Below are 13,478 nucleotides of genomic sequence, written 5' to 3'. Positions count from 1 at the left end.
GTTAGTGACTTGGAAAATATTACCATGCTGGACACACTAACGGTTATATGACGTGGCCTAAAGTTTGAATTGCTCCAATTTAGTCCTTATCCCCCCTTTTAAACCTAAGTTCATCCTGTGACCCCATCATCTTCTTCTTCTTCCCGTTTCTCTCTGGTTCTTCGTCTCCTGCTCCCTTCCGAGTTTACCAGCATGATTGCAAGTGGGAGTCAGAGTTTCATGCGGTCCAACAGCAGGAGTTTCAGTCGAAGTAGAGCGTCGGGTGTTCCACAGTGGTGTGGGTGTGGGTGCCGCCCTGTTCTTCGATGGTCCACAACAGAGGCTAACCCTAACAAGCCATTCTTTGGGTGCCCTAACTACAATGTTAATGGTAAGAGGTGGTGTGGTTTGTTTGTCTGGGCTGACATTGGAGAAGAAGACTTGAGAGGAAGAGTAATGTCTACTGTGGATGGTGACCAAGTTAGGGTGGATTTGGCTTGGAGAATTGGGAAGATAGAAGCTGAAGTTAGAACCCAAAAAATGTACATTTTAGGTTTGGCTTTGTTTGTAGTTTTTGTTGTTGGTTTAATGTTAGTAGTTAAAGCTTTAAGATGAGTTTGTGTTACTGTATTCAGGGTGGAAGTGTATTAGAAGAAAGAAAAATTTTCCTTCTCAAATGTCATAGTTGTTTTCTGTCATTCAATGAAATTGCTGAAAGAAATTGTAAAAAAATGCATCTGAAGTAGCATAATTGAAGCTGGAAGAAATTGTAACAATAATAATATCCATATCAATAAGTTTTAACAAAAGTAACAATAATCCTGTCATACTAATGACAACTCTTAAGACAAAATACACCTTAATCAAAGGACACAGAATGCCATCATTGTCATATTCTATTCAAATATACTAAACGTCTACTGCCATAAATTCAGGCCACAAAACAAAAAGCATCATTTATTAAAAGCTGCCAAGTTTCATCCAAAATAGGCAAAAACAGGATCAGGTACATCTTCATTTCTTCTTCCTTGGTGGCTTGAAGCCAGGTGTTGGGACAAATTTTAGGAAGTTGGCCAGTCTTGAAGATGTGACTGAGCTTTCTCCTTGTAGTGGATCCACAGTAATCGATCCTGAAGGTGGTGTGGAGGACCTCCTTCTTGTCTGCAACTTAAATGGCCTCGCAGGTGGATCCTGTTTCAGTAGGACATAAATTCAGTTGAACGTGGACAACAATTTTGAGTATGAGTTGTGAAACTAAATGAAACCACCTCTTGACTATGTTGGGACTGTTGTGCATCGGAGTAGTTTGGCTGGGAGAGGTCGATCTCAATTGGTGCAGGTGGCTGAGCAGGGGCTTCTGGATTAGCTTGAGATGGTGCTTCTGGAGGAGCCTGAGCAGGTGCATCTTGAGGAGCTTGAGTAGGTGCTTGGCTAGGATTAGAGTTGGGTGTGGTAGTAGGATTACTGTTTTGGGTTGTTGGGTTATTAGCACCAGGATCTGTTGGTTCTGTGGTCTTGGGTGGTGAGGTATTATGCATTGGTTCAGTGTTCTTGGTGAATGGAGTCTCATCAGCAGGGATAGTAGGTTTATTAGCTTGGTTTGGGGTTTCATCTTATAGGGGTTCATTGTCAGCTTCATCACTAACCTCTCTCAAATCATCATGGTCACCCTCAACATACTCCACAATCTCATTTCCCTCAAGAATTTCTGGTGTTGAAACTGCATGCTCAAAGTAAACATCAACCAGCCTCTCATTCTTTTCACCCATGAAACACATCTCTCTCAACTCATCATCACAATTCAGAGCTCTTAACCCAATGTCTAAACTCCTCCCGGGCACATGCCACCAACATTCTCCTATCCTATCATATCCTAGTTTCTTATAATAATTTCTCACCCAAAAACCATCTAAAGTATCTACATCAATGTCCCCAACGCATGCCTTTTTATCAGGAGAATATATGGTCATCCCGTTTTCATCTTTCTGAAACTTTCCCCCATGGTAGAACATTATATCTAAGTGCACATCCATCTGCATGATTCACAAAAATTTCTTTTCAGCACCAGTTTCACACAATGATCCCTTTAACATAGTTTTCATCAACTACATTCATACATTATAGAAACATATATCAAAATAAAACAAATTTATCCACCATCAGAACAGAGCATGAAGACAAACAAAAAAAAAACAGTTGCAGACAACATCCAAATAAAACCCTAGCCTAAATTCCACTACAAACCTTAGGAAAAAATAATATACAAAGCAATAAACTATGATCAACAACCATCAACGCATTCCCTAAAATTTGAAAAAATATATTTTTAAATTCTTCACTAACTTCGGTGACGGAACAAAAACTCCTTGTTGCAGCAAAGTACCTCCTCAGACAACTGTTCAGTGTTCACTTATGATCAAGCAGTCTCCAGAATCCTATTGCTTACTCGTTCCTGATTTCAGTGAGTAACGAAAGAGAGACGTTTTTCCTCTGTGTCAGTCATGGAAGGGTTGAAGACGAAGAGTGAAGACAAAAGAGGGAGAGGCCAACGTTTTGTTTTTCATCGCATAAAAACAACGTTGCTCAAAGGGGAATTTTAGCGCCAATCTAGAAACGACGCCGTTTCCACCGTGTCCAGCATGGTAATATTTGCAAAGTCACTAACGGCGTCAGACTTCCGGTAACAGAAAATAGGGTAAGGACTAACGTGGTGCATTTTTTTGAATTTGGGAGACTAATTTAATGCAATTGGGATTTGGAGGACTAAATCAGTGCAACTCGTCAATCTCAGGACCAAAGTGAGGCTTAACTCCTAATTATCTATTGCACTAGTATTTGAAAGCTGATTAGACAAATTAATATGTTTGTTTAACTTTTTATTTAACTTCTCTGTGTGAATTTGGTGTTTTGGTTCTTGTGATAAATTATTTGGTAGCAGTACTCAGTACTAACAGCATTATGATATACTCATGTATTAAATAGACATTAACGTGTTTATTAATTTACTTTTCTATAAATTAAATAGATAATAATAATAATGATAATCAATTCTAAATTAAGTACATCATAATAAAATTAAAAGGCCATAAATTCAATTCTTGAGTTAACCATTTTTTTTATTTTATAAATTATATGTGATAAAAGATAGTTTTATAAAAAATGTATACCTTTTTTTTTTCCAATTTTTATTATATATAATATAGATATAAATAGGGACGAATCCAAAAATCTAAGAGTGGAGGGATCGAAAATTAAAATCTTGTATAATTAAATATAATGTTATATACTTAATAATAGATATAATTATAATTAATTTTTAATTAAAAAAATTATAAATACTTGTCAAAATAAAAGGATTATCTCAATTTTTATAATTTTTTCATAATTTTTTATAGTTATACATCTAATAAAATATGAAATTATCTATTTTTAAATATTTTGTTAATTAATTTATTTTATTAAATATTTATGTGGCAATAAGTTATATTTTTATGTTTTACATCATTAAAAAATATGATATAAAATAATATAAGTTAATTGCACTAACAATTTTGTTATGTGAATTTAAAATATATTAAAGTATTTTTATATAATAATTGGGGTAAAAATTATAAAAAAATTATAAATACTTGTCAAAATAAAAAGATTATCTCAATTTTTATAATTTTTTTATAATTTTTTATAGTTATACATCTAATAAAATATGAAATTATCTATTTTTAAATATTTTGTTAATTAATTTATTTTATTAAATATTTATGTGGCAATAAGTTATATTTTTATGTTTTACATCATTAAAAAATATGATATAAAATAATATAAGTTCATTGCACTAACAATTTTGTTATGTGAGTTTAAAATATATTAAAGTATTTTTATATAATAATTGGGATAAAAATTAATTAAAAAATAACTAAATAAAATTAGAAAAAAATATTATTATAAATAATATTAAAATATTTTTTATATGATTATAAATATTAAAATTAATCTTAAAAAAAGAAATATAAAACAAAAACTCTAAATTAAATAAAAAATAGAAATAATATAAATATATGTAGAAAAATAGTATATGAATTTTTAAAATTTGTTTGGGGGGGAGCCCACTACTTGCCCCCCTGAATCCGTCCCTCAATATAAATATAAATACGGAAGTTATTGCTTTGCATTATGTTTTGCTTTTCAGTTAGATGGGCACTTCAAAGCAATGCATTGATAATTTAGCGAAAGGGACATGCATGGTGACAATATATGGACATTTGACAGACTAAATTTCTATAATGGTCCTCCAGATTCAGTCCGTGCACCGATTTAGCCCCTGAGATTCCAATTGCTCTATTTATGTCCTTCAGATTGTGATCCGGACAACATAATAGTCCTTCGATAAATTTTCGGCGTGACTCAGCGATGGCCTTGCTTATGTGGCACAACCATTGCCACGTTGTACGTCAGAGTGTACAGATGACGTGGATTGTGTTGTAAAATTTCTCAATGTAGTCCCTGTCTTCATGTTTAAACCCTAAAACTGCGTTGGCCTCCCCTCAATGTGGTTCTCTCTATCAACGTCTCTTTCTGCATTTGTTGTGTACACCAATAGTTGTCCCCCATGAGAGAAACTGGGAGCCATGTTGCAGGAAGTTCCAACCGGTCATTGTCGACGGAGAACTGGAGGAGAAGCATAATGCGAAGCAGGCAGGTGCGTGTTCTGGAGTGGTGCGGCTGTGGCTGTCACCCGATGCTAAGGTGGTCAGGGACGGAGACGTATCCTAATAAGCCCTTCTTTGGTTGCCCAAACTATAATGTGAGTAAAGGTAAATGATTTGTAGTTGATTGAAATTTTTTTTGGTTAATTTTTTTGGTTGTTTGCAGACAAGTGGGAAAACATGGTGTGAGTTATTCATCTGGGCTGATGGTGGCAAGAGGAGTTGTCTGAAAGAGCTGTTTCAGGAGATGATGATAGTGACAGGAAGATGAACTTTGTATTGTGGATGGGGAAGATGGAGGCAGACATTAGGAATCTAAAATTTATTACTCATGTTCTTGGGTTTTGGTTCTTAGTAGTTGTTATTTTTGTAGGAATGGTGCTATTAAAGGGTTGAGAACATGTCAATGTAATGTAGTTCTCAAAGTAATGAATGAAAGTGTTATGTGGTAACATCACAAGGTTTCTGTAACTGATCTTAGTTTACTATAATATAATATCCTGTTCGATGAAGTAAAAGTACATGTAAATAAGTAACAGAAAGATTGATTCAAACCATGGATAGTATAATTGATCTATACCAAAATATGGCAAACCGTTCATAATTTTAACACATTACAGCCATAAGTAATTAAACAAGTAGCATGACATACTTGATTAGTAATCAACAAAATGAACCATTGTTCAGAGTGAGCACAGTCACTGTTTCTTTCAACAAAAAATAAACACTTGACAAGTGTAATGTCCTAATATTAAAGTTCACTTCTTTCGGGGGTGCTTAAATTCAAGGGTCGGCACAAACTTCAGAAAATTTGTGAATCGTGAGGCAGTGGCAGAACTTGCACCCTTCATTGGGTCCAGTGTTGTAGAAGGGGTTGTCGGTGGTGACCTTCTTCTAGCAGGCAGTTTGGCAGGTCTTGTGGCTGGTTCTCCTTTTACTACAGTGAACTACACAAATTTCAAACCATAAATGAAAAGTAAAGTTTGTCACCCACTAAACCTTTTTCAGAGTTATTAGTCCATGAATTAAAAAGGTTTATTATAGAATTACTATTGTACCTTTTAAGAATCTTCTGGTTTAGAACAAATTGGCTGTGATAGATCAATCTCTAAAGATTGACCAATAGGAGCAGAATTTATTGTAATATTAGCAGTAGCCGTAGCTGTACTAGTAGCAGTTGCAATGGCAGTGGCAGTTGCAGTGTCAGTTGCAGTGGCCTGGGTAGTTGCAGTTGCTTGGGCAGTAGCATTTTTAGGGTCTTTAGCAACCTCTGCACCCCTTGTAGCAGCCGCAGCATCAGCTGCTCTTTTCTTTTCACATCCTCTCTTGGTGTGACCTTTTTGCAAGCAGTACTTGCAGGTGAAAGGCCGAAGCTGTCTTTTCATGGCTGTACTTGGCTTAGATTTCTTGCTAGAATTTGTGCCTTCATCGGAGTCCTTCCTCCTCTTTGTTTGAAGGTTCCCTGGCTTCCTCTTGATTGGTGGTGCCAATGGCCTGTTATACTGACTTTGTTCCTAGAAGGCTTGGCCAGGTATAGGATTGATGTGGTACTTGTATGTTTCTTTGTAAGACTCCATGGTTATCAACTTGTGGCAGAAATCCTCTGGGTGCTTGTTCACTCTGGCCAGTGCAGCACAAGCATGAATGCATGGAATCCCTACAAGTCCAATTTACATCCAACTTAGGTTAAAACAAAATCATTTATAAGACAAGTGTAAAAGTCAATGAGCAAAGGTAAGTGGATGGGAAAAAACAACCTGTTAATATTCAGAACTGGCAGGTACATAATCTTTTTCGCAAGTCCACCACATGGTTTGTAGGAAGCCCATGGACTTCAAACTTTTCATATCCAGTATCTCCAGACCATATAGCATGCCAATATCTGGACTCATTTCTCACCTTTTCTAACATACTTTTGATTACGGGTGGTAACAGCTCCAAGTGATTGTCCAACTTCACCTTGTTCTTAGCCATAGTCCTCATGACAAACATCCTCACCTCTTCTAAAAGAGTAAGTATAGGGTTTCCCCTTGCTTCTTTGATATTTGAATTGAAAACCTCACAAGTGTTGTTGCAAATGGAGTCCAATTTCGAGTTGTGTTTGAACTGTGACCTCGTCCATGCCTCCCTCGGCCACTTGTCAAGATATTTCCATGCATCCTCGTTCAGCCTCTTTATCCTATCCATGTAATCCTGAATGACAAGAATTAACAATAGTGAAAAAAGTCCATGTAAGCTAACTCCAAAACAAAGATATTGTCCTTATATACCTTAAACTCTTGAAATGTTGTTGCTCTAGCACACTCCCATAACAGTATCCTCAGCTCCAAGTCCTTCCACTGTTTGTTGAAATTTCGTCACAAGTGTCAGACACAGAAACGGTGGCCCACATCAGGCATCACCGCTTTCATGGCAGGCAGTAATTCCTGAAGACAGCAAACAATATGTTACCATAATAATCCCTACGAGTGATAATGATTCACCATAATAGTCCCTAACTTTGATCATCGATCATGATAATAGTCTCTAATTTTGAAACTCGTTCACCATAATAGTCCTATCATTCATAATCGTTCATCATTATAATCCATGAATTGCACCATTCAATACCTATCTAAGTTATAACAAACAGCATACCACAGAAGTATAGTACCTAATCAATCAATAATAACAGAGGTATCATCACTCACAGAAGTTTACTGCACTTTATGTACCAAACCAAGTTAACACAGTTTTATACATTACAACTTATGTGAGATTAAGGTTATACTAGGAGATTACCTTTTGCATATCAGAGATAAAGTTCCACCCATGAGTCTTGTAGTCTCCAAGGTCTTCATGTAGCAACTCTAGAAACCACTTCCGATTCTCAAAGTTCTCCACTTCCACAACTGCCCAGGCAATAACGTATATATTATGATTAGCATCTTGTCCAACAGCCGATAGAATTTGCCCCCCGAAAACAGTTTTTAGAAAAGCCCATCAATTCCAATTAACGGACGACAACTAGCCCTGAAATCTGACTTGCACTCACTCAAGCATACATACATCCTCTCAAATATGACCTCACCACTAGGCTGTGACTTTGTGCAAATCTGAACAGTGGATCCCAGGTTGGTTTTCAACAGTGTTTCACCATAGTCACTGCCTCCTTGAACTCCCACTTAGTATTGAACTTCATCCGTCTCCCTTCTTGTATAGTGAACTCCCTCACTGTCTCCTTGAACTCCCACTTAGTATTGAACTTCATCCCGACTTCTAAATGTAATTCCCTGAACCTAGTACCTTGTCTAAACACTGGAAATACCTCCTCCGAACTTTCTTCTCCAATAAGCTCATCCTCTGAATTAGGTGGTGTTTTCATCTCCAAAGAGTGCCACGAATTGGCACCATCCGATTCTGACCCCGGATCAAAAGCGTCATGGTTAATCCCCTTTCTCCCTCCCTCCACAAATCCGATGTCCACATCTTCATCAGAAACGTCTTTCACAAATCCATCATCATCATCAACACAGACCTTGGCCTTCCCTTTTTCCTTTTCACTCCCTTCCTGGACCTTCTTCCTTGCATTTGATTTGTTGACTTTCTTCTTATGTGAAGGAACAGTATATCCAATGCCCGATTTATCCGAGCTATCATCCGGCTCTTGTGACTTATATGCCTCGTCCTCAGCACTCTCGTAGCTGTCATGAGAGTCTGAGTCAGAGGATAAAACAACATGGTCACCAGCATTTTCCTTTGCTTTTGAAAAACCTTTCCCTAAAGACCTTAGACAGTATCTTGTAGTCCTAGTTACATTGTTCTGTCTGGGCATAGGTTTGGGTTTGGGAACTGTCTTATGCTTAGGCTTTGACTTAGGCTTAGGCTGGGACTCCATGTTAGAATTCACGTTGGTCTTCTTCGATAATACCTCTTTAGCTTGGGACTTGTATGTTACCATGCTTAAACTCATCGGAGGGTCCTTCTCGGTGATAGGTTTGACAGGGAGGTCTTTCACCATCCTGGAATTCGACTTGGCTTGCTCTCCAAGATCCCTCACCTGGTCATCAACATGCACAACAACATCCTGTCCTTGTACTATTTCAGGTTCTGAAATACCATGTTTAATGTAGACATCCACTACCCCATTGTTCTTTCCACCATGACAACACATCTCTCTCAACTCATTATCAGAGTCTAAACGCCTCAAACCTATTTCCAGGCTCATCCCTGGGATCTGCCACCAAAACTCCTTCATCGTCTCATAGCCTAGCTCTTTGAAGTAATTTTTCAGGTAGAATACATCCAACCTGTCCACATCCAGATCAGCCAAACAGTACTTATTGTCAGGTGTGTATGTCCATCTCCCATCCTTACCCCGGCCCTCTCAAAATTCTCCCATGATGAAACATTATGTCTAACACTTGGGCGCCCATCTGCAACATAACAGAGGAAAAAATAAATTTAACACGCATGCAACACAAAAACAACAAATAACACGCACATTATATACAGTCACATATTACCCCCTGTTCTATTGAAAAGAAACAGAGCATCCATTACTGGTTTGAAGAAGGAAAAGACTAAAACCCTAACAACATAAGGATTCTAACACAAACTAGATGCATCATGTTCAAGTAACTTTAACAATCAGCCATATTAGGAATGAAAAATGATCCAGAAATTAAAATAAAATTTGTACCTTGAAGCTAGATTAAACGGTTCCTCAGTCTACAGTTCAATGGTGAACCACGAACCTTCCCCCAAGTTTAGTTCAGCAATGTTAAGAAATCAGGGAGCAGACAGCAGTGCCCTTGCCTTACGCCACTGTTCAGATTATGGAGGAGGAGACCAAGCATTGAGAGAGCTGAGAAAATATGGAGAAGACGTAACGAATGCCAAACCCTTTACCCAAGTAACTATTACACTCACTATGATCAAAACGGCAACGTTTGAGCTTTCAAACGTTTGCCCCATGAAACGACGTCGTTTCGAATGTCCAATGTGGCAGTGGCTGTGCCACATAAGCAAGGTCGTCGCTGAGTCACGCCGGAAATTCACTGAAGAACCATTATAGTGCCCGAATCCTAATATGGAGGACATAAATAGTGCAATTGAAATTTTAGGGGCTAAATCAGTGCACGAGCTGAGTCTGGAGAACCATTATAAAAATTTAGTCACACTTGACACCAGTGCATTGAAAATTTAATTAACAGATTTTATTTCTCTAAAACAAAAATTTTTCTTAAGAATTAGAGAGATATTCACGCAATGCGCGAAGAGGACAAATAAAGACTATAATAATGTGTATGTAAAGTATATTTGGGATATTATTTGATTTAGAAAATAAAGAAACATCGTTATTTTTTTGGAGAATTATATGTAAATTTTTAAACAAATAGAAATAATTTCTATTAAGAAAAAGGAATAGGCAGGGAATATTATGTTATTTTGTTCTTTATAAATATTACTGTGAAGATATGAATTATACTATCGTAGTTTAAAATATTTGCCATTTACTGTCATTATTGAGATTCATTAAGGTTTGATTTGTATTAAATATGAATAATGAAGAACGATTTTAATCGAAGAAATGATGGTTTAAGCTTTGGAATAATAGTTACGAAATAATAACTAATAGATATTAACAATTGAAATGGAATTTTTACATTGTATACATGTGAAAAGGACATAAGTTTGATCTAATACGGAAATGAATAAGTCGTTGGAGTGAAAGTACTGAAATGAACACTATAACTATTAATCCTTTTTTATAGTAAAATATCTTATATGGCAACATGCGAAGCATTAATATTGAAGATCTGAAAGTTGCTGTCGGATATGTAACATTGAGAAAAATATAAAAAAAATTATAAACTATGATTAGACATTATGATACAAATTTGCTATAAGAAAAGAATGTTGGTGAAATGTGACACCGTGATTAATAAGTCGGACGAATGTGAATTGAAAAAACATAAGTTTTTTATAAGCCAAAGTGAATGTATCTATATATGAGATAATAATTAAGAAATACCTAATGTTAAAGGTTTTGTTATACATTTCTAAACACTTTTGAGTAGACAATATTTTCTGTTTCTATTAGTGTTTCAATCTTTTTTATGAATTAGAAAGTGAGACATGAGGGTGCGAGAGAGGATCGAGAGTGTGTGAGGTAAACACATGCCAGGAGGATAAATACACATAAAGATCTTAAAATTTGGAATAAAGAAGAGTATTAACAATTTGAATACGATTTTTTTTTTCATTTTCGTCGAAAATTTGCCAAAGATATATCAAAAAGAGAACTTTTTAATATATTCAAATGGGTAGGTAGAATCATCGACATATATTTGTCGCGAAAGAATAAAAATGGTCAGATATATCTGTTTGCTTTTGTACGGTACACTACAAAAGGAGAAGTTTTGAAGGCTGTTGCAGATATGAACGGTGTGGTGTTGAGAGGTAAAAGAGTGTTCGTCGAAAAAACCAAATATAGAAGAGGAGCTGTGATGCAAAATACGAAGGATAAAGGAGTGACAATGATCACCAGGCACGATGCTGGAGAAAGCCAGCCACAGTCCAAGAGCGTAGGAGCAACTGAAGAGCAAGTGGTGAAGTAGCCGTCAGATGCACCCGTCAAAGATCCAAATAGTAATGGATGGACTAAGAAGTTAGAAGTACCAATAGCAAGTGAGAATGTTGTCTGGATACAGAGAAGCATTATCGGAGGTACAAAATCGGCAATTGATTTTCCTTCACTGCAGCAAAAGATCCATAGGGACTGGCCATGTGTAACACAGGTAAGGGAGTTGGGGGCATATAAAGCAATGATAACGTTTGACATGGTGCTTAGTGCTGAAGAAGCTTACACTGTTAGAATGAACGATTTATTAAAATTATTTTATATGGTATGGAGATGGAATGAGACTGAGAAAAGCGAGTCTAGAAGAGTGTGGTTGGAGTGTTATGGAATTCCGTTACATGCATGGTCAAAGAATACTTTCCGCAGAATAGGGGAGCAATGGGGCGAAATGGTAGACTGCGATAAACTAACAGAATCGTATAATTCATTTAGTGTGGGTAACGTTTTAATTGATATGTGTGTTTTCGATATGATTAACGAATGGATTCACGTTACAATAGGGGCAAGTGGGTTTGACGTCCTTGTGAGAGAAGTGGGTGGAAAGGTGTATCTGGAGGAATGTTTTCGAAAGAGTAAGGAGGAGGCAGGAGACAGGCACATGATAAATATAGAGGAGACACAACATGGAGGTTCTAGCTGCATATTGAGTCATGGAGCTGAACAGAGGGTGGTAGATTGGGATCAGGCAGCGGTGCTGATGATGGTAGACCATAGAAACAACGAACAAGATAAGGACAGGATGGTAATTTCATGTCTTGATTTGATTGAATGGAATCACAAAAATTCAAATTCTTCTGACAAGAACATAATTATGCGGCATTAATGGACAAGGAAGATTCTCTGGGATCATATGAAATAAACAAGGAAATTGATTCAGAGAAAACGGTTTCTAATAATTATGAAGAAGGATTTGATTGCCACATATATGATGGAACAAGGCAACAAGGTTGTTGGGTGAGGGACAAGGCCTGTTGGACTAGGCCTACCGTTGGTCTCCCAAACCGAGATTGGTCTAACCCGGTTCCATCTTTGACCCGGCAGGATCTGATTCCCCTGAATTAGGTTCCTTTGAACACGGCGCCTCTAAGATCTGGTAACGAAGACGATGGGACGTGGCACGAGGGGGAGCAGGATCCTGGACACCCCGCGTCGGAGGTAATGGGGTCTTTCGCCGTATCAACCCGGCAAGGAAGGAGCCTGGACGCTTGAACAATGCAGGGAGCGAGTCGTGAAACTGGTTAGAGGATGGCTGTGGATAGCAACGCGTGATGGAGGAGAGTGCACCGGAGGCAGTCGCTAGTAGGCTTGATGAAGGGTTGACCTCTGCAGTGGAAGCCACCATCGACGAGAGTGAACGAAGGCATATGAGGAAGGAAACGGTCTTGAACACTGAACTTAAACATGCTCAACGGACCTCCTGTAACTTGGACAATTTGAGGAGGACGCGGATTACAGGAGCTATGGGGCAGGGTAATGTTGATCACATAATCAGAAACTGTAATGCACCAGAAGCGGACCGGCAACTTCGAGGCAAGTCTGGGTTGGGATTAGAGGAGGGGGAGATCTTGTTGGATGTATTGGCTCAGAATGGTAACAGATATGAGAAAGAAAGTGAGAATGGTGCAGAATCAGGTTCAGAGATGGGGGATCGATTGGATGATGGTAGGAACTAGACCCTGAGAAATAGAGGTCGAGTTGGGAAGAGGAGATGGCTGAAAACAAAGAGGCTTAGAAACTAGCTAAAGAGTCAGGTGCTTAGTGCATTGATGAGGAGAATATTATGGCTATTTTGCAAAAGTAGAATGAAGGTATTGCTATGAAACGGTGACAGACTAAGCAAAAAGAAAAAGTCCGAAGAAGCTGGCCAAAAAATCGTAAACAGGTGTGTAATAATTTGGTTAAATGATTTTTAGTTCTTGGAATATACGGGGGTTGGGAGGTGCTGCAAAAGTTAATATGCTAAAGTATTTCAAAAATAAGTTTAGGTTGGATATGTTGGGCCTGATAGAAGCAAAAAAGGAATTAATAACTAAATTTGATGTTGTGCGTATCTGGAGAAGTGACAGAACATGTTGGGAGTTTGTAAGTTCTATTGAGACTTTTAGAGGGTTATTGCTAATATAGGATGAAATGACTTTTAAACTGTATAATTGCTATAAAGAGGATAGATG

At 37.5% G+C, this 13,478-nt stretch overlaps 1 protein-coding gene across 1 annotated transcript; it reads right to left on the bottom strand.

Moving 5' to 3' along the window:
• Positions 1-993: 993 nt before the first annotated feature.
• On the bottom strand, positions 994-1,517 carry LOC130981313 (uncharacterized). Its single transcript, XM_057904910.1, has 2 exons — positions 1,248-1,517; positions 994-1,170 (listed from the first exon to the last, which is right to left on the bottom strand). The coding sequence occupies exons 1-2, from the start codon at positions 1,515-1,517 to the stop codon at positions 994-996; spliced, it is 447 nt and encodes a 148-aa protein (XP_057760893.1).
• Between the last annotated feature and the right edge of the window lie 11,961 nt (positions 1,518-13,478).

The sequence above is a fragment of the Arachis stenosperma genome, chromosome 5 (genome assembly GCF_014773155.1).
Source record: "Arachis stenosperma cultivar V10309 chromosome 5, arast.V10309.gnm1.PFL2, whole genome shotgun sequence".
In the NCBI taxonomy this organism is placed as follows: domain Eukaryota; kingdom Viridiplantae; phylum Streptophyta; class Magnoliopsida; order Fabales; family Fabaceae; genus Arachis; species Arachis stenosperma.
Note: the sequence above shows the minus strand (reverse complement) of the source record. Positions and strands in the feature narration are given on the sequence as shown.

What these genes read in the sequence shown, in the direction of transcription:
- LOC130981313 (XM_057904910.1), bottom strand. Translation starts at nt 1,517, where the DNA reads ATGCATAATACCTCACCACCCAAGACCACAGAACCAACAGATCCTGGT. An exon ending in AGTCCCAACATAGTCAAGAG is followed by an intron (nt 1,171 to 1,247) that starts GTGGTTTCATTT and finishes CTACTGAAACAG; the next exon opens with GATCCACCTGCGAGGCCATT.